This window comes from Tiliqua scincoides, chromosome 4, assembly GCF_035046505.1.
Source record: "Tiliqua scincoides isolate rTilSci1 chromosome 4, rTilSci1.hap2, whole genome shotgun sequence".
NCBI classification, from domain to species: Eukaryota; Metazoa; Chordata; class Lepidosauria; order Squamata; family Scincidae; genus Tiliqua; species Tiliqua scincoides.
Window position 1 is genome coordinate 4,241,291 of NC_089824.1, and position 17,960 is coordinate 4,259,250.

General features: G+C 46.6%; 1 protein-coding gene across 1 annotated transcript in view; it reads right to left on the reverse strand.

Moving 5' to 3' along the window:
* Positions 1 to 17,960, reverse strand: part of ADGRB1 (adhesion G protein-coupled receptor B1) — a 232,251-nt gene that overhangs the window by 120,703 nt on the left and 93,588 nt on the right. The window contains exons 10-16 of the mRNA XM_066623182.1: positions 17,051 to 17,245; positions 15,404 to 15,472; positions 12,655 to 12,763; positions 6,874 to 7,017; positions 5,722 to 5,797; positions 1,658 to 1,760; positions 616 to 659 (exon numbers count right to left, since the gene is read on the reverse strand). Of these exons, the coding sequence (XP_066479279.1) occupies positions 616 to 659; positions 1,658 to 1,760; positions 5,722 to 5,797; positions 6,874 to 7,017; positions 12,655 to 12,763; positions 15,404 to 15,472; positions 17,051 to 17,245 (740 nt within the window). The remainder of the gene's footprint in view (positions 1 to 615; positions 660 to 1,657; positions 1,761 to 5,721; positions 5,798 to 6,873; positions 7,018 to 12,654; positions 12,764 to 15,403; positions 15,473 to 17,050; positions 17,246 to 17,960) is intronic.

Below are 17,960 nucleotides of genomic sequence, written 5' to 3' on the forward strand. Positions count from 1 at the left end.
TGGTTGGCAACCTTCAGTCTGGAAAGACTATGGTATAAGCCTACAGCACCTGGTGTTCCCAGGTGGTCTCCCATCCAAGTACTAACCAGGCCTGACCCTGCTTAGCTTCTGAGATCAGACGAGATCAGGTTTTTTGTTCTGTGATATAATCAATGTACATGTGCTCACGCATGCACTGATTGAAATCATGGAACAATACAACTCTGGAGAAGACTGTGCTATCAGATCAAGATTCTTTTTTGCGTATGTTTTAATCAACGTGCACATGCACTTATGCACATTGGCAAGCAGCAAGGAAAACTGCAGCAAACTAAGCGTGCCCAGCAATCTAAACAAAGCTGGTGAATTGCTAACCTATGAGTGCTGCTTCACAAACAAGATAAGGAACTTTAAAACCAGGGTTCAAACTTGAATGGAGAGACTTTTAGAAGCACCCCTTTTCCAACATAGACACAAAAAAGAGTGATAAAAGTGGATGAAGACAGATATGACTACCAGAGACTCAAGGGGGTGTATTTTGTCTGCACTCATCTGTCCCCAAAATATCCCACTACAATCACAAAACTAAACTTTCATCAAAGGTTAATTGAGCAAGCAAACCCCCACTAGACTTACATATCGGCTTCATCCCAGAGGATACAGGTCTGGTTGGTAGTTCCCTGCCAAGATGAGAGACAAGAGAAGGGCAGATGAGAAATTGGCTTAAATACAAGCATCCTTGCTTTAAATCATCCCTAGGAGAATGTTGCTACCAGTCATGGAAACGCCTTCAGAGGTTTTGCCAACAAACAAGCGTTCAATGTCTTCTTGAGTAAAATTTGGTGGCAATTCTCGTAACCCCCTCAAAAATAATGTATCCTCTGTTACTAGTGTTGATGCTTCATTTTCAGAAACCTGGACAAAGCAGCCTCCTAGACATGGCCTTGTGCTGACGACCAAAATCATCTCCCTACACAAAGCCTGTGCAACTTTCTCTGGAAATCCTCTACTTGGAATGAGATTCACAGGGTTTTGCCCAGGTAACCTGATCCTTTCTCTAGTCTCTCAGTTAGGAATAAATGTCCCAATATGTTGATTTTCTGAATGTCTATCCAATTGATTGCCTGGGCGCAGGACATATAAAACCATCTTAAAATGATATTCAAGACAAAGAGTAAAAAAGAAGAGCAAAAAGTTGTAATCCCCCCCATACCACTGAAAATATTCTTAAATGACAAGAAGGAACTTTCCACAGATGGGAAACAACCACTGGGAACAATTTTAAGTATGCTTATTTGAGCGGACTCATAGCCAGCTCCCATAATAGTATTCACCATTATGGATATCAAAAATTGTAGTTGGAACATTGGGGGGGGGGGAGTGGATTTTAAGGATGTTTGGGTCTCTTTGTTATTGTTAGGTCTGAATATCTCGCAATTCATTTGATTTCCATTTTTCTTCGCGAGCTAGGAAAAAAATGCCATGCGGAGCCCCTATGTTTGCCCTGCGGAACTGTGGCGCACAGTTTGGGAACCACTGGTCTGGGCAATGGGTGCCTTTTGCATCTGTGAAGTGTTTATTGGAGAGTAACTGATGCCTTGTAAGAGAAAACTGATGATGCTGATCTCTTCCAGGGGGAAACACCCTCATGATTACCAGCAAGGCAACAGACACTTACATTGTACAAGTGGGAGAACTCAATCTCCAGTGGGGTGAGGAGTGACCGAGGAGCTGGTTTCACAGTCACCGAGATAACTCTGGAATTCAGCACTGTGGTGTTCCTGGGGAGGAAGAAAAGAGCCGAATATTAAATGGGGAGAGGGTGAAATCCGAGGTCAGGGACGAAGAAAAAGTTGGGCTGAGTTATTTTGTTGAGTCGTTTTTATGCTACACTTGCACAAAATGTGCATGGGGCAGCTTACAATCAATATGAACACAATGAATTAAAAGCTATAGTAAAACAATAAACACAGTTCACAACACATATAAAAAGACCAGCAGCAACCAAAGAGCCTTTGACTGATGCCCAGTTGTTGTACAGTTACATAACATAACATCAGAACAGCCCCACTGGATCAGGCCATAGGCCCATCTAGTCCAGCTTCCTGTATCTCACAGCGGCCCACCAAATGCCCCAGGGAGCACACCAGATAGCAAGAGACCTGCATCCTGGTGCCCTCCCTTGCATCTGACATAGCCCATTTCTAAAATCAGGAGGTTGCACATACACATCATGGTTTGTAACCTGTAATGGATTTTTCCTCCAGAAACTTGTCCAATCCCCTTTGAAAGGCGTCCAGGCCAGTCGCCATCACCACATCCTGTGGCAAGGAGTTCCACAGACCAACCACACGCTGAGTAAAGAAATATTTTCTTTTGTCTGTTCTAACTCTCCCAACGCTCAATTTTAGTGGATGTCCCCTGGTTCTGGACCTCGATATCTGGTCACCCCATGGATACTGAAACCACGAATAATGGAAGCTGGGGGCAAAGTCCGTCTCCCACATTCAGGAGGCTTTCTGAGGTCCAGGGAGGCCAGGTGCAACTTCCAAGGGCCTCAAAAACCCTGGACACAACTGGAAGGCTCTTCCTTTCACAGCTGGGGGGTTAGGCCAAGGCCCTCCGATGCGAGTTCAGAACCTGTGGTGAGTCAAATCGCAGGTTCCAAACTCACAGAAAAAGAGAACCCACCTGTATATTTCTTTCAAAAGAGTGTACCATAAACAAAGGTCACCACAAAGAAGTCCCAGCTCCCAGCTGTCTGATCTCTGATGCTCTTATCTCTTGCTTCCTCATTCATTGCTCAATTTCACCTTGCTGATGGCCTGCTGGGCCATAACCCACTGGTGCTGCTTAAGACACCCCCATTTGTTTCTTCCCTACCTGGAGATGCTTCCAGGGATTGTACCTGATACCTCTTGCATGCAAAGCAGGAGCTTATCCACTTAGATGTGGCCTCTCCTTTGGATCATTTGCAGATAACTATTTTTCGAAAGCTGTTTCAATCCCACCTTCCGACTAGGCAAGAGGTGGAGGTAACAGTGGTTTCCCTCAAGTCCAGCCACATCTCGTGGCTGCGGTGAAACTGGGAACAGCAACTTACCCAGCTCGCTCCATGGCAGTCCTCAGAATCTCTGCTGTTCTCTGCTAATTTTAGACATGGAATTTCATTGCATTAATATGGACACTGCTCTAGGGCCATTGTACTTATGTGTTTCTTAAATAAAAAATCTGGCATGATGTTAAATCCCTTTTTTTTTATCAGAGTCAGAAGCAGCAGCTGTGACTCGCCGCATTTAATTCATCCGCTCATTTGGGACCGCTAGAGCTGCCTTCTCAGCGTAATCTCATGGTGGGCAATATCAGAGGGCAGACTCTGTTGGCTCACTAATCCGTCTGCAAGCTCCAGCCTGGCCTCCTTGCGCCTGCCAGCTCCAGTTCAGTAGTTGCTTAAGATGATAACCAGCTTGGATAGAAGGCCCGGCGTTTATAGAAAATGCTCTCAGGCTAATCAGTGCAGAACGGATTTCAAGGTGCCAGAGGGAGGCTTAATTTGCTGCCTCAGTACCAGCCTGAGCCCCAGACAGAGGCAGGGAAAGTGAGATGTAGGAAACAGACCTGTTTGTTATCAACACAGAGCTTCACAAGCCCAAAGGCAGGCCAGAGGAACAGAACTCCAGACAAGCCCTGCCAGATCAGTTCAAACAAAGACCCATCTAGTCTAGCTTCCTGCTGCCCACAGTGGCCCACCTGGTGCATTCGGGGAGCCCATGAGCAGGAATGGTTTTCTTCCACCATTACTCTCCTGTCACTGGTATTCAGAGGAATGTGGCTGCTGAAACCGGATAGTGTCATTGCTATTTCCATAGCCAATCCTGGCATGGGTCCAGATACACCCATTGTAGCATTGGAGGTTTACTCCAAGACAAAGCAAGAAATGTTCCCTTACCCAGAGGAGACCTCCAGTACTGGCCCCCTTGCAGGATGCACTGCAAGCTCAGGTGGTGCGATGGCATTGGCCGGTGGGGGGGGGGGGGGTTTAGAAAGGATTGGGCTGTCAACTATGCCTTCCTTAATTGCCATTTTCCCAAGCTAAAAAGCCCCAAACATTGTAAGGAAGGTGCTCCAATCGCCTCACCATGTTTTTGGCTCTCTTTTCTATCTTTCCTGCTCTACAATATTCTTCTTGAAGTCTGCTGACCAAAACTGGACACAGTGTTCCGAAGATGGTCATACCACTGATTTGTATAGGGGCATCATCACATTAGCCGTCTTTTTTGTCACCCTCTTTCCTAAGGGCTGCATGGAATTGCCCTTCCCCGCAGCTGCCATACATTGGGTCAACATTCTCATTGAGCTGTCCAAGTTGTCCGGCTGTCCAAGATTAGCTGTCCTAACCAATTGCTAACAGCTCAGACTCCCTCCCTCCCTATCTATTGCTCCAATGCACGTCACTTCACACTAGCCAAAGTTGAACTGCATTAACCATTTGTTCACCCAGTGTGGAGGGGTCTGTTTGGTGCACTTCACTAGGTTTTTGAAAGTGCCTGTACAACGTACAATGTTGTCAGCAATACTGAACTGAACCACTGTTTCATTCTACAAGTGCCAGGGGCAATTGTGCATCGTACCCCCCATCCTCAGACACAGGTAGCAACACTGATCTGAAGCCCAGTTGCTTGCCCCATGTGTAGTTAGCTTAATTGTGCACCAGGTGTCCCATTGAAAGGCTCAAGTAGGAGTGTACAGTGATGCAGAGCCAAAGTGCAGTTAAGAGCCCAGTCCTATCTCCTATCTGCATGCTATGGGGGGGGGGGAGAGAACAGAAGGCCAATGCAGGATAAGTACAAAACTCAATAGGCCTTCTGACTGTCTATGGGCGCAATCCTCACCCCTTATGTCAGTGCTTTCCAGCACTGGCATAGCGGTGCCAATGGGACGTGTGCTGCATCCTGCAGTTGGGTGTCACTCACGGAGGCCTCCTCAAAGCAAGGGAATGTTTGTTCCCTTACCTTGGAGCTGCACTGCCCTTATGTCAGTGCTGGAAAGCATTGACATAAGGGGTTAAGATTGCGCCCTATGGGTCCTCTAGGACCTACACCAGCTAAGTAGCTGGCATATGTTCAAGGAGAGGGAAGGTGCAGGGTGGGTTTGAAGATGAGGATAGGATCTGGTGTGCATTTTGCCACTGAGGTCCACCCTCTCCAGCCCACTTGCCACCCCTGCCCTCCCCACCCCAGACCTTCTCCGAACCTCCCAAGTCCCACCCCTGCCACCACCTTACCTACACAGGTGGAGCGTCCAGGGGAGTCTGGCATGTAAGCGGCACCATTGGCCATTTCTGCCAGTGGCTCCATTGCACACAACAGCTATGTTGCTTTCACAGTGAATTGCGAGATCTGCTGCAGTAGGTCCTCGATAGGACTGGGCTGTTAATTGCTGAGCTGGTACAAAGTATCAGACTTACAGGAACCTTTGTCGACCCCGAACACGTCTTTGAGTTTCAGATCTATCCAGTAAGACCTTTTGATGGTTCAAGACTGAGTCATTATAAAAATAACACGCTCTGTGCATCTTTCTGGTAAGAAGAACCCCCCCCCCCCAATACTAATATACCCCCAACCTGAGCTGGAGGAAAAGCAGCAAGGGAGAATTAACCATGCTGCTCCCGGATGGCTTCTCTTCTGCAAATTATTTGCTCTTTACATTTTGCCACCGGGGCAGTCCAGGACCCAACCTTACCTCTGAAGGGAGAGGATCCCACCCAGGTTGCGGTACAGAACTGTCCCCACCACGAAGACAGCAGAGTCGTCCGTCTCTGTGAAGAAGCGAAACAAAAGGCTTAATAAGAATACAAGTGAACAAGAGGAGGTATCAAAAGGCTCTGGATGCAAAACAAGGAGGGTTGGAGAAGCCGTTCCAGGCAGGGGAAGCAAAGCAGAGGCCTAGGTTGGCTCTGAAGGGGAGGGGCCGCTTGCACGCTGCAGTGAGGCTCACTGCAAAACCCCTTTGCACCTCCTCTAGCTACACCACTGGTCCTAAGGATTAGACTCCTTGGGGGCATTCCTGTCCCTTGCCAATCCGTAGCATGCAGCACCAACAACAGAGCATGCGCTGCATGCTATGTTGGAGGGGCGACCAGATGTCCCAGGAGAAGTAAATTACATTGTTGTTGTTTTTTTACTTACCTCTCCATAGGCCACTTGACCATCAATGAGTCTTTTTGGACTTACACAAGCTCTTTAGTTGGCATGAGTCTGTAGAGATTCCTGGGGTGGGGGGGAGGTCCAGGCCAGAAAAGGAAGATCAGATCTGGCATGCACTGCTGCAACCGAGATCCACCCCCTCCGGCAGCGAGGGCGCGCTGTGTCCTTGGCTGAAGCCCAGGAGGAGGGGAGAATCTCAAGGCCAGGCCTACTTGACATTCAAATGCCAGGTAGATCAGGCCTCCACCTCGAGATGCCCCATGGAGGAGGTCAGGTCTACCCAGCATTTGAAGGGATAAGCACACTCGCACCCCCTTATGGCATGTACTTGGGGTGGATCACACCCCACCCTTAGTACACTATACTGTGCATTTTTCTGCACAGTAGCCCAGTGAGGTAAGCTGAGCTAAAAGAACAATTTGCCCAAAGTCACCCAGTCACCTTAGCTTCATGGCTAAGAACAATTTCAGTTTGCATCTTCTGGATTGAAGTGCAACACTGTCCTTTAGTAGTCATTGGACATTTTGAATGTACAGGGAAAAAATTAAAAAAAAAAACACACAAAAACTTTAACCTTTATGTTCCAAAGGGTAAGCCTAGGGATGCAGCTGAACACCCTGCCCCACAGACTATGAGTGGTACACTTCAGAAAAGGATCAGCCTTCCCAAGTTGCCTCCACTCTCTTACCTGAAACCCCGGTGGAGAGGATGTTCTTGGACACGGTGACCTTGTCCTCTGCAACACGGGCCCAATCCACCATGCCCCGCCAGCCCTTCATAGGAAAACTGATGTCTTTGGCTGCATTGGCAGGGAGTTTCTGAACGCTGAGGACTTGAGCAGAGAGACAGAAAAAGAGAGCGGAAGAAAGAGAGAGAGAAGGAAGGAAATCAAGCCAACTTCACAAGCCCAACAAGCAGACCATGAGCACAATTGATAATGGTTAGTTGGAGCAATTGAGCAACTCTGATGCCAGGTACAGGATGCACGGAAGAGGGACAAGGTATTCAACTGTCCACAGCTCACCTGACATTGGTAATTATCTGTTCCAAAGGCAGACATACCCTCCAACAATGGTAACAAAGTTCCTCCTTTGTTATGTACTCATTAGGCCTTATGTATCCCCTAATGGCTGGCAATGCAAATGTACAAAGATGGATGTGATGCAAAGACACCAGTGATGTGCTCATGTGTTCAAACCTTTTGGAGTCAAATTGTGGCTGAAATAGTGGAAATGTTCAGGAGTGGCGTTTCCAAGAGGTCCTGGGGCTGTGATATGGGGTTATCTGGACTGAAGATACAAAATGTGCAGTGCCGTTCTGTGCATGTCTCCTAAGAAGTAAGTCCTGTTGGGCTTACTCTCAAGTAAAGGGGCATAGAATTGCAGTTTGAGTTCATCTACGGCATGTCTGTTTCAAGCATTTTAATACTGACCAACACTGAATTTCCCATTGCCCCTCTAGCTACACCACTGATCCCGTCCTAATATTGGAATATTAGAATTCCATGACTCATTTAGAATTCTCACTTACTGGTACTGGAAAAGGAACATTTGTTCCATCAGTCAGGCAGTGAGGGACATGGTACAAGGAAAGGAGGTTCTTATGGGAGTGACTTACTTAAAAAGGGGTTTTCATTGTTAGGAAAGGAATTACAGACCAATGAAACAACTAGATTGCTGCAGTGCTACACCGAGGTGGATATACATGGGATTTTATTGCCACAGCAAACTGATGTCTTTGTTTTGACAATCGTTTTAAACCGTTTGGCTGAGGAAATTACAATTACCGTATTTTTCGCTCTATAAGACGCACCTGACCATAAGACGCACCTAGTTTTTAGAGGAGAAAAACAAGGAAAAAATATTCTGAACCAAATAGTGTAATAAAATATTTAATAAACTATAACAGAATAACATTTGAACCATGTAAAGTGAACAGCAGTCAACAGTGGCATTAAGAACCATTATCACTGTCATTAACAAATGGAGAGACTTAAAGGTTTGAGTACTCTAGTTTTCTGGAAATCCCAAGAACTCATCATCACTAGAGTCAGAATTTATGAAGCTCACAAAAGCAGGTGCACACAAATAGGGGATCACATTATCTTTCTGCTACAATGATGTTCTGCCAAATTCCAATCCACTGGGCCTCATGCCCGCTTAAGGCTGATCAGTCCCCCTTGTGCAACTCACCAGTGCAGCAAGCAAAAATGAGTCCAGTTCCAGTCCACAGATGCCAAGTAAATCAGTCCCATCATTCAGAGTTACCAAATCAGAGTCCAGAGCCAATAAGCCAAATTACAGTCCAAGGTCAGGTTCCAGGTAGGTCAGTTAAATCCATCAGGGTATACAAGTCCAGCCACAGTCAGATTCCAAATTCAATAAACCCAGTCAGTCCCGTCCCCCCCCCCCTTCAAAACCCACAAACCCTTTCTGCCTCTGGTACTCCTTATATCCCTGAGGGCCCTATTGCCTTCCAGTGGCTGCAGCTGTGCCCAGGATGCCCAGGCCTTACCCTTAAAGGGGCCACTGCTGACACCACATCTACCTCCTCACCAGATCTTCCTGGATTCCAATACAAGGGGGGGGGAGCAGATCTCTATACAGACCAGTGCAAAAACAGGGGAAAGGTGTGGGGGAGGTAAGATCTTTGTATAGGCATCACAGCAAGACCAGTGCAAAACCCCTTGCACACAGAACCAACAGATGGAAGTGGGGGGGGGGCAGATCTCCATATATAGCAGTGCAAAAGCAGGGGAAAAGTGTGGGGGAGGTAAGATCTCTGTATAAGCATCACAGCAAGACCATTGCAAAACCCCTTGCATACAGAACCAACAGATGGAAGTGGGGGGGGGGTGCAGATCTCCATACATAGCAGTGCAAAAGCAGGGGAAAAGTGTGGGGCAGGTAAGATCTCTGTATAGGCATCACAGCAAGGCCATTGCAAAACCCCTTGCACACAGAACCAACAGATGGAAGTGGGGGGGGGGCGCAGATCTCCATACATAGCAGTGCAAAAGCAGGGGAAAAGTGTGGGGCAGGTAAGATCTCTGTATAGGCATCACAGCAAGGCCATTGCAAAACCCCTTGCACACAGAACCAACAGATGGAAGTGGGGGGGGCGCAGGTCTCCATACATAGCAGTGCAAAAGCAGGGGAAAAGTGTGGGGCAGGTAAGATCTCTGTATAGGCATCACAGCAAGGCCATTGCAAAACCCCTTGCACACAGAACCAACAGATGGAAGTGGGGGGGGGGGCGCAGATCTCCATACATAGCAGTGCAAAAGCAGGGGAAAAGTGTGGGGCAGGTAAGATCTCTGTATAGGCATCACAGCAAGGCCATTGCAAAACCCCTTGCACACAGAACCAACAGATGGAAGTGGGGGGGGGGGGCGCAGATCTCCATACATAGCAGTGCAAAAGCAGGGGAAAAGTGTGGGGCAGGTAAGATCTCTGTATAGGCATCACAGCAAGGCCATTGCAAAACCCCTTGCACACAGAACCAACAGATGGAAGTGGGGGGGGGGCGCAGATCTCCATACATAGCAGTGCAAAAGCAGGGGAAAAGTGTGGGGCAGGTAAGATCTCTGTATAGGCATCACAGCAAGGCCATTGCAAAACCCCTTGCACACAGAACCAACAGATGGAAGTGGGGGGGGCGCAGATCTCCATACATAGCAGTGCAAAAGCAGGGAAAAGTGTGGGGCAGGTAAGATCTCTGTATAGGCATCACAGCAAGGCCATTGCAAAACCCCTTGCACACAGAACCAACAGATGGAAGTGGGGGGGGGGGCGCAGATCTCCATACATAGCAGTGCAAAAGCAGGGGAAAAGTGTGGGGCAGGTAAGATCTCTGTATAGGCATCACAGCAAGGCCATTGCAAAACCCCTTGCACACAGAACCAACAGATGGAAGTGGGGGGGGGGGCGCAGATCTCCATACATAGCAGTGCAAAAGCAGGGGAAAAGTGTGGGGCAGGTAAGATCTCTGTATAGGCATCACAGCAAGGCCATTGCAAAACCCCTTGCACACAGAACCAACAGATGGAAGTGGGGGGGGGGCAGATCTCCATACATAGCAGTGCAAAAGCAGGGGAAAAGTGTGGGGCAGGTAAGATCTCTGTATAGGCATCACAGCAAGGCCATTGCAAAACCCCTTGCACACAGAACCAACAGATGGAAGTGGGGGGGGGGCGCAGATCTCCATACATAGCAGTGCAAAAGCAGGGGAAAAGTGTGGGGCAGGTAAGATCTCTGTATAGGCATCACAGCAAGGCCATTGCAAAACCCCTTGCACACAGAACCAACAGATGGAAGTGGGGGGGGGGCAGATCTCCATACATAGCAGTGCAAAAGCAGGGGAAAAGTGTGGGGCAGGTAAGATCTCTGTATAGGCATCACAGCAAGGCCATTGCAAAACCCCTTGCACACAGAACCAACAGATGGAAGTGGGGGGGGGCAGATCTCCATACATACCAGTGCAAAAGCAGGGGAAAGGTAAGTCAGCCCCAGTAGAGCCAATGGGGCTCACTCCCAGGGATGAGTGGACAGGAGAAAAGCCTGCCAGCGCCTCCTCTCCCAGGTAGGAGCCCGTCTCAGTCCCTGGGCTCCCTGGACTCACTCCCTAGGCTCGCTCCCTGGGCTCACAAGCCTGCCAGGGGCTCACTCCTAGGGATGCGTGGACAGGAGAGAAGCCCGCGATTGACTCATTTCGCCTGGAGATGGACTGGTAGCTCGAGGGTTGACGTAATGAGCACCCCTGCTCTAGGGGCTTGCTCAGCAAGACTGCCACCCCACCCCCGCTTTCCTGGGAGTGAGCCCCAGTGACTCTGAGACTTACTTCTGAGTAGACACGTGGGCTTTCTCAGCGAGCCTGCCATCCCCCCCCCCCTTTCCTGGGAGTGAGTCCCAGTGAGTCTGAGACTTACTTCTGAGTAGACACACGGGCTTGCTCAGCAAGACTGCCACCCCACCCACGCTTTCCTGGGAAGCGGAGCCGAGCAGAGCGGGCAGGGGGCGGGGCCAGGGGCGGAGTTTTTTTTTTTTTTTTTTGCAGTATTCGCTCCATAAGACGCACACACTTTTCCCCCCACTTTTTGGGGGGGAAAAGTGCGTCTTATAGAGCGAAAAATACGGTAATACTATATGACATATAATCAATATAATATATATGATGTATATTTGTGCTTGTTGATACATTACTAATAGTAGATGAACAAATAAATAAAATAACCCTTGGGGTTTAACTGTACTTTGCATACAAAGTTAAGTGAACTAGAATCGGGAGTGAATTCAGAATCTCTTTTCCTTAAATAATAGTGCATTTAAGGAATGTATGGTCAGATGGTTTATAAAGGGGGTTAATCAAAAATAATGAAGGTGGAGAGGTCTCTCAATTATTGCCAGTCATGCAGTCTAAATGGAGCTTCCATATTCAGGTGTGTTTTGCCTCTGATGCAGCAACACCTATGGTAAGGCCACACCTGGAGTATTGTGTCCAGTTCTGGTCGCCGCATCTCAAAAAAGACATAGTGGAAATGGAAAAGGTGCAAAAGAGAGCGACTAAGATGATAACTGGGCTGGGGCACCTTCCTTATGAGGAAAGGCTACGGCGTTTGGGCCTCTTCAGCCTAGAAAAGAGACGCCTGAGGGGGGACATGATTGAGACATACAAAATTATGCAGGGGATGGACAGAGTGGATAGAGAGATGCTCTTTACACTCTCGCATAACACCAGAACCAGGGGACATCTACTAAAATTGAGTGTTGGGCGGGTTAGGACAGACAAAAGAAAATATTTCTTTACTCAGCGTGTGGTCGGTCTGTGGAACTCCTTGCCACAGGATGTGGTGATGGCGTCTAGCCTAGACACCTTTAAAAAGGGATTGGACAAGTTTCTGGAGGAAAAATCCATTATGGGGTACAAGCCATGATGTTTATGCGCAACCTCCTGATTTTAGAAATGGGTTATGTCAGAATGCCAGATGCAGGGGAGGGCACCAGGATGAGGTCTCTTGTTATCTGGTGTGCTCCCTGGGGCATTTGGTGGGCCGCTGTGAGATACAGGAAGCTGGACTAGATGAGCCTATGGCCTGATCCAGTGGGGTTGTTCTTATGTTCTTATGTTATGTAACACCAGCTGCTGGGGCTTGAGAGCAATGCTTGGGAATAAAGAATCATAGAAGGGAGCAACAAAGCCATCTAGTCCAACCCCTCGCCTGCAGCAAGGGGCATATGGGAGAGGGTTCCTTCTTTGAAGCTTGTGAGCTTATCCAGAGGTCTCTGTTTGGATGCTGGATTTGATGAACTTTTGGTCTGAATCAGCAGGGCTCTTCTGATGTTGATCACTAACTGGTTAAAATAACTACCACTCCCTAAGCAAAGTTCCACCACCTATTATGCCATGAGGCAAGAAGCTTCCTACATTCAGGTTGAGAGAATCACGGAAAAGGGTAGCCCAATCTACTCACCTAGATTTTCAGTCACTTGGTAGGAATCCTGGAAGTCTTTCATGCGGAATCCAACAACATCAATGAAGTCCTCCACCAATCGAAAGAGCTCTTTGGCATTAGGACCCATCTAAAAAGATAATTTTGGACTTATGAACCATTAAAATGGCCACACACACCCCCCCTTGGAGATATGGGAACCAACTGATGGGGTATGGGATTCAGGGCCCAATCCTATCCAATTTTCCAGCACCGGTGTAGCCACAATGCAGCCGCAAGGTAAGGGAACAAATGTTCCCATACCTTAAGGAGGCCTCTGTGACTGCTGCCCCACCATAAGACGCAGTGCATGCCCCATTGGCACAACTGCACCAGCACTGGAAAACTGGATAGGATTGGCCCTCAATCTCTAAACTTTTTTAAAAAATTGTTATTAGATTATATCAGAGGTTCTCAACCTGCAGTATTGTGACAGCCCAGCCAAGAAGCTCTGTCTGTGCCATTTTAAGGGGTAGGGAGGGGGGACTATAGCGATACAATCGGGATGATCTCTGCATTGCTTTCAGGGGTATTTTTACACTTTATCGGAAGTGGGTCATGATCTTTATTTTTAGATTTTATAGGGAGTGGAGAGCCCTGTGGGGGTGCCCAAGCTCAGGTAAGGGTAAAAATGTCCCCAAAAGCTCTGAATGTGTTGCTGCATTCCCTCCACCCCTGCAAAGACTTACAGCAGCTCCCAAACTCCGGAAGAGTTTGGGAACTGTGGATTAGATTATTAACAACCACCATTATCAATATGGATTGAGGTGTTCTGTTCCATATGTAAAGTAAAACCCAACTACTGACACCTTTCGAAATCTCACTGGCACCTAATACAACTGGGTGATGACAATAATTTTGACATCTGGAGATGTCAATCTGGAGACTGGTGGTGATGATTATTTTGATAGTTTGGCAAAGGGGGTATGGGGACATACTGGGCAATCCATTGGGGATCTATAATCATTTTAAAAAAGTTAAGAACTGCTGCTCTAGCAATTTCTTATATTGGAATAGGCATGCAGAATAGTAAATAGCCTTTGGGCTCTCTGACCATCGCCATCTAGAGTCTGTGTGCAGGAATGCAGGAAAGGAGGATGGATGAATAGGTTCTAGGATGGTCAGGCAACACTCAGACTTTGCAGCTCTTTCCTCTGTGCTTTTCATCTGAAGCCACTCTGTTATCCCCAGGGCAGCTGAAGCAGATGCTGTGCATGTTGACTCGATAACAGAGTAGCCTCAGATAAAAGCAGTTTGAATGCAAAGTTTGAGAGCTGCCTAGAACATTTTTTTTTCCTTGTTTACAAGGACAGTCGCTACTTCCTGGTCCCTGCCCCTATGGTCTTGCTTCCACCCCCTTTTGGAAATTCCTCATTAAAAAGCTATTAGCTTAAACTGTTAGAGTTGCCATCCTTCAGTGTTCAATCTTCTTCCCTGGTCTCCAGCAGTTAAAGATCTCGGGGGAGGAGCGGGGGTGAATGGGGAATTATTTATTATTTTGTCTTCTGAGCACATGCAGGTATATGAATCCCAAAGCACCATGTGGTGCAAGTTCTGCCGTTCCACCCACTGCAACTGCTGAGATATATTTTAAACTGCTGATAATGATCTATGGTGGAAGGATTTTCCAGGATAAATGAATACAGCATATCTAGGAGACAGAGCAAAGCCTTCTGCAATGAATATAGAATGATGGTGGGGGGGGGGCCTTGTCACTGATAAAATTCAAGGTGTTGCAAGCAATGGAATAGCTAAACAAGGTGCAAAGCACTAAGTTTTGCAAGGAGCCTTATTGTGGCATGCAAGCAGCCTCTCGGCCTCCTCCTCCAAAGGAGAGGGGGAGGGACCACTTGCACATTGTACTGAGGCTCCGTGCAAAACTTAGTGCTTTGCACCCCCTCTAGCTATGCCACTGCTTGTAAGTGTGTCATGAATTTTATCAAGTATTGGAAGGTGTGGCAGATCTGCCCAATTTCAACAGACCACAAATGGTATCAAATGGATTTCAAACCTGTACGTAAATTTCTGCTATCCTTTGCATTCCTTGTCCCCTGAATGGGGCAGAGAGCTGTGATAGGAATGTTTTAAGATAAATAAAATAAAATAAATCCAGGCCATCTGCTTTGATGGCAGAACTAAGAGGGGACAGAAAACCAAGCACTTGAGTTGTTAGTCAAGAAATCTCCAGTTCAAAACTGACCTTAGCAATGAATCCATTAGGTGGCCTTAGCCAAGTCACTTTCATCCAGCTTTCCCATTTTGCAAAATGGATTGATTATTATTACTGGCCTACCTCATAAGACTGTTGTAAGGATTAGATTGAGTGCATGTAATGGTGCAAAACTGTGTGCAAGAGAGAGTGAAAAGCAATTGCTCTGAGCACTTTTAGCAAACATTACATAAACACTGGGGCTCTGGTGTTTGGTTTCAGAAGATGAGAGCTCAAACTGAATGGGCCCAGTTGGTTTGGGGACTATTTCTTCTGAAACAAACAGGCTGGGGTCAGAACAGATGTTTGCTTTGGGATGTTCACTCATTCCCCAATGGGGTGGTTTAGATATTATTATTTAAAAACAAACAAAAAGCACATTATTTTAAGCACAGTCCCCACCTCCCGACTAAGTAGTCAACAACACAACATTGTTGAGAGAGAGAGAGAGAGGAGAGAGAGAGAGAGAGAGAGAGAGAACTTCCAAAGGCTGTTTCCATTTGGAATACAACATTCTCGTACCAGCTGAGCCTCTTCCCACTTGTCTCGGTTGTCCTCCGTCAATATGTTGCTCATTATCTGGACAAAGTTCTAAGAAGAGAGACAGAAACAAAATCTGTGATTCTGTGTGGAGCTTGGATTCATCCAGGGTGCACCAGGGTGCACTGAGCTCTCATACCCTGTATATTCTCCTCTCATTAGTCATTTCCTTGATTCTGAACAAGGAAGCCTTGCAGTTCCCCGGTAGCCCTGTTATTAACTCCATCCGCTTTGGGGCTCACGTAGAAGAGCATGGAGATATTTGTGTTTTGTGGTCACTAAGCACAGTCCCACATGCTGGACCCCACCTGCATCGCAGTCAGCAGGTTGCTTGGATGGATGTCCCGAAAGACACTGATCGAAAGAAGATTAGCACCCCAAAATTAGAAGGGAGTGAAATTCAACCTATTACCCATTATCTACCCACATGGACTATGCTGAGGACAAAGCACTGCAGACCATAGAAATTAGATTAGAAAAGGAAGAGAGGGATCCTACTTCATTAACAATGCTGCCCAGGAACAGCGTCAATTTTTCAGGTTTTTCTCTGGGGATGTTTAGCACATTCTCCCTTTCTGAATTTCTCTTTGAAGGGCTTGGACTATTTGGTCTCATTTACAGAGCAATATCAATCACTTGCAATTGGCCACAGTTTCATTTTTGTATTCAGGGCCTCATTCTGATCAATAGCCATGCATGGTTTATACAGGTTACCATTGTGCACAAGTCTATATGCACATTGATTCATGCCTGGTCAAAACATGCAGTAGAATGAAGGGGTTTAAAAAAAGTCTGTATCACTTCAGCCAGCAAGCAGTAGATCATGAATGCTTCCATGATCTACATGGAAGATTTGAATGCTTCCATATGCTAACAACTCCCTGAAAGTAGAAATCTAGCCCCAAAGGGAGAGGACTTGACCAGAACACCTCCCCCCCCCCCCCACCCCAATATGCTAGCTTTAAAAAACCAAACAAAATTATTCAGGGAGTTCTACAAGGGGGGAGCGTTCACAATTAATATCCCCTACCTGCTGCTTCAAATGGTGCAGCCCATTCGTTAACTTAATGTTTCTTAGTGCCACTTCCTTCTGCTCCAACTGCAGACCTGACCTCACTGCTCCAAATGGAGTCCTGATGTGTTTGTGCAACAAGACCCTTTTTCATGTGATGGGCTAATTAATGCACATATTTCAGTGCACTAGTAACCAGTGTGGGATGGGCGAGGGAGAGACATGAAAGGAACAGAGTGGCTTACAGCACAGGTTTCAATTTGTTATCATTCTGGGATTAATTTTAGACATTCTTCAAATTCTACCAGAAAGCAGGCAGAGTGGAATATAGGACAGAGCTAACCAAGTCAATGGGCTTACTCCCAAGATAGGGAGTATGGATAGGATTGCAGCCTAAGCATGTACAATGCTCTGTACAAAATTTGGAATTCATTAATTTTTAAAAAGTCAGAATACACAATTCCTAGCACACAGGTTTTGTTGAGAACTGACTACAGGTAATTTTGGAACTCCCAAGATCAAGGAAGAAATTTGGATGGAACATTTTGGAATTGCCCCTATAGCAGATTCTGTCCCCCCACCCCAGTCCCAGTTGTGAATCCCACCTGCCAGCTCACCTGTATATCGCTCGTAGTGGGGCTGTAATAAGCCCTGCGGAAGATCTCGGTCATATTCCTGAGTACATCAATGGTTGATAGCAGATCCCCACTGTAGCTGGTCCCGTCTTGAGATATCTCCACCAGGTTCTGCAACACTTCTGACACTCCTTCCCCCATCAGCCCACGCTGGGCTTTCGCAAGGTGCTCCCTTGTCTGGAAAGACAGGAAGGACACAGCACGTTAATTTGTTGTTGTTGCTTTAGTATCCATTGGCTGTCTTAAGAACTTGGGAGAGAAAATACAGCATTCAAAACATTTCAAAGTAAGTCAAGGTCAAAATAAACTAATTAAATGATCAGAGGGCTATTCAAAAACTGATAAAAAACCTCTACATAGTTTAAGCCCCTAGGAGACTGTTCCCAAAAAAAAACACACCAGCTTTATACCACTTCCATTCAACTTTTGAATATCTTACTTTTATTGCATTTCTCCTTCCATAATTTCAATGCCCAATTTGCCTGCATGATTTATCTCTGTCATATAAAATGATAAATTTGCTTTCGTGGATCTGTAAATCTGTAGGTATTCATGCCGTGTATAATAAAAATAAATACATAAATGTGTTTCCTCTAATCGTATAAGAACTTTCAAATTTTACGGTCTCCTATGGAGACCAGAACTGGTCTGCGAGTTTTATTATTGTATTGTTTAAAACGTAGTAAATGTTTTTTATTATTTGTAGGAATGTTGTTGGCTGCCTTGGGCATTCACTTGGTGAAGGAATGCAGGGCTAAAAATTCATTAAGTACATTATTGATTTTAAGTATGACTGACTTATGGTTGAACTACTAGAGCAAATATGGATGCTGCCATCCAGAGAACAAGCCTGCACTTGCGTATGGTCTCTGCACAAGCCTATGGTCTCTGA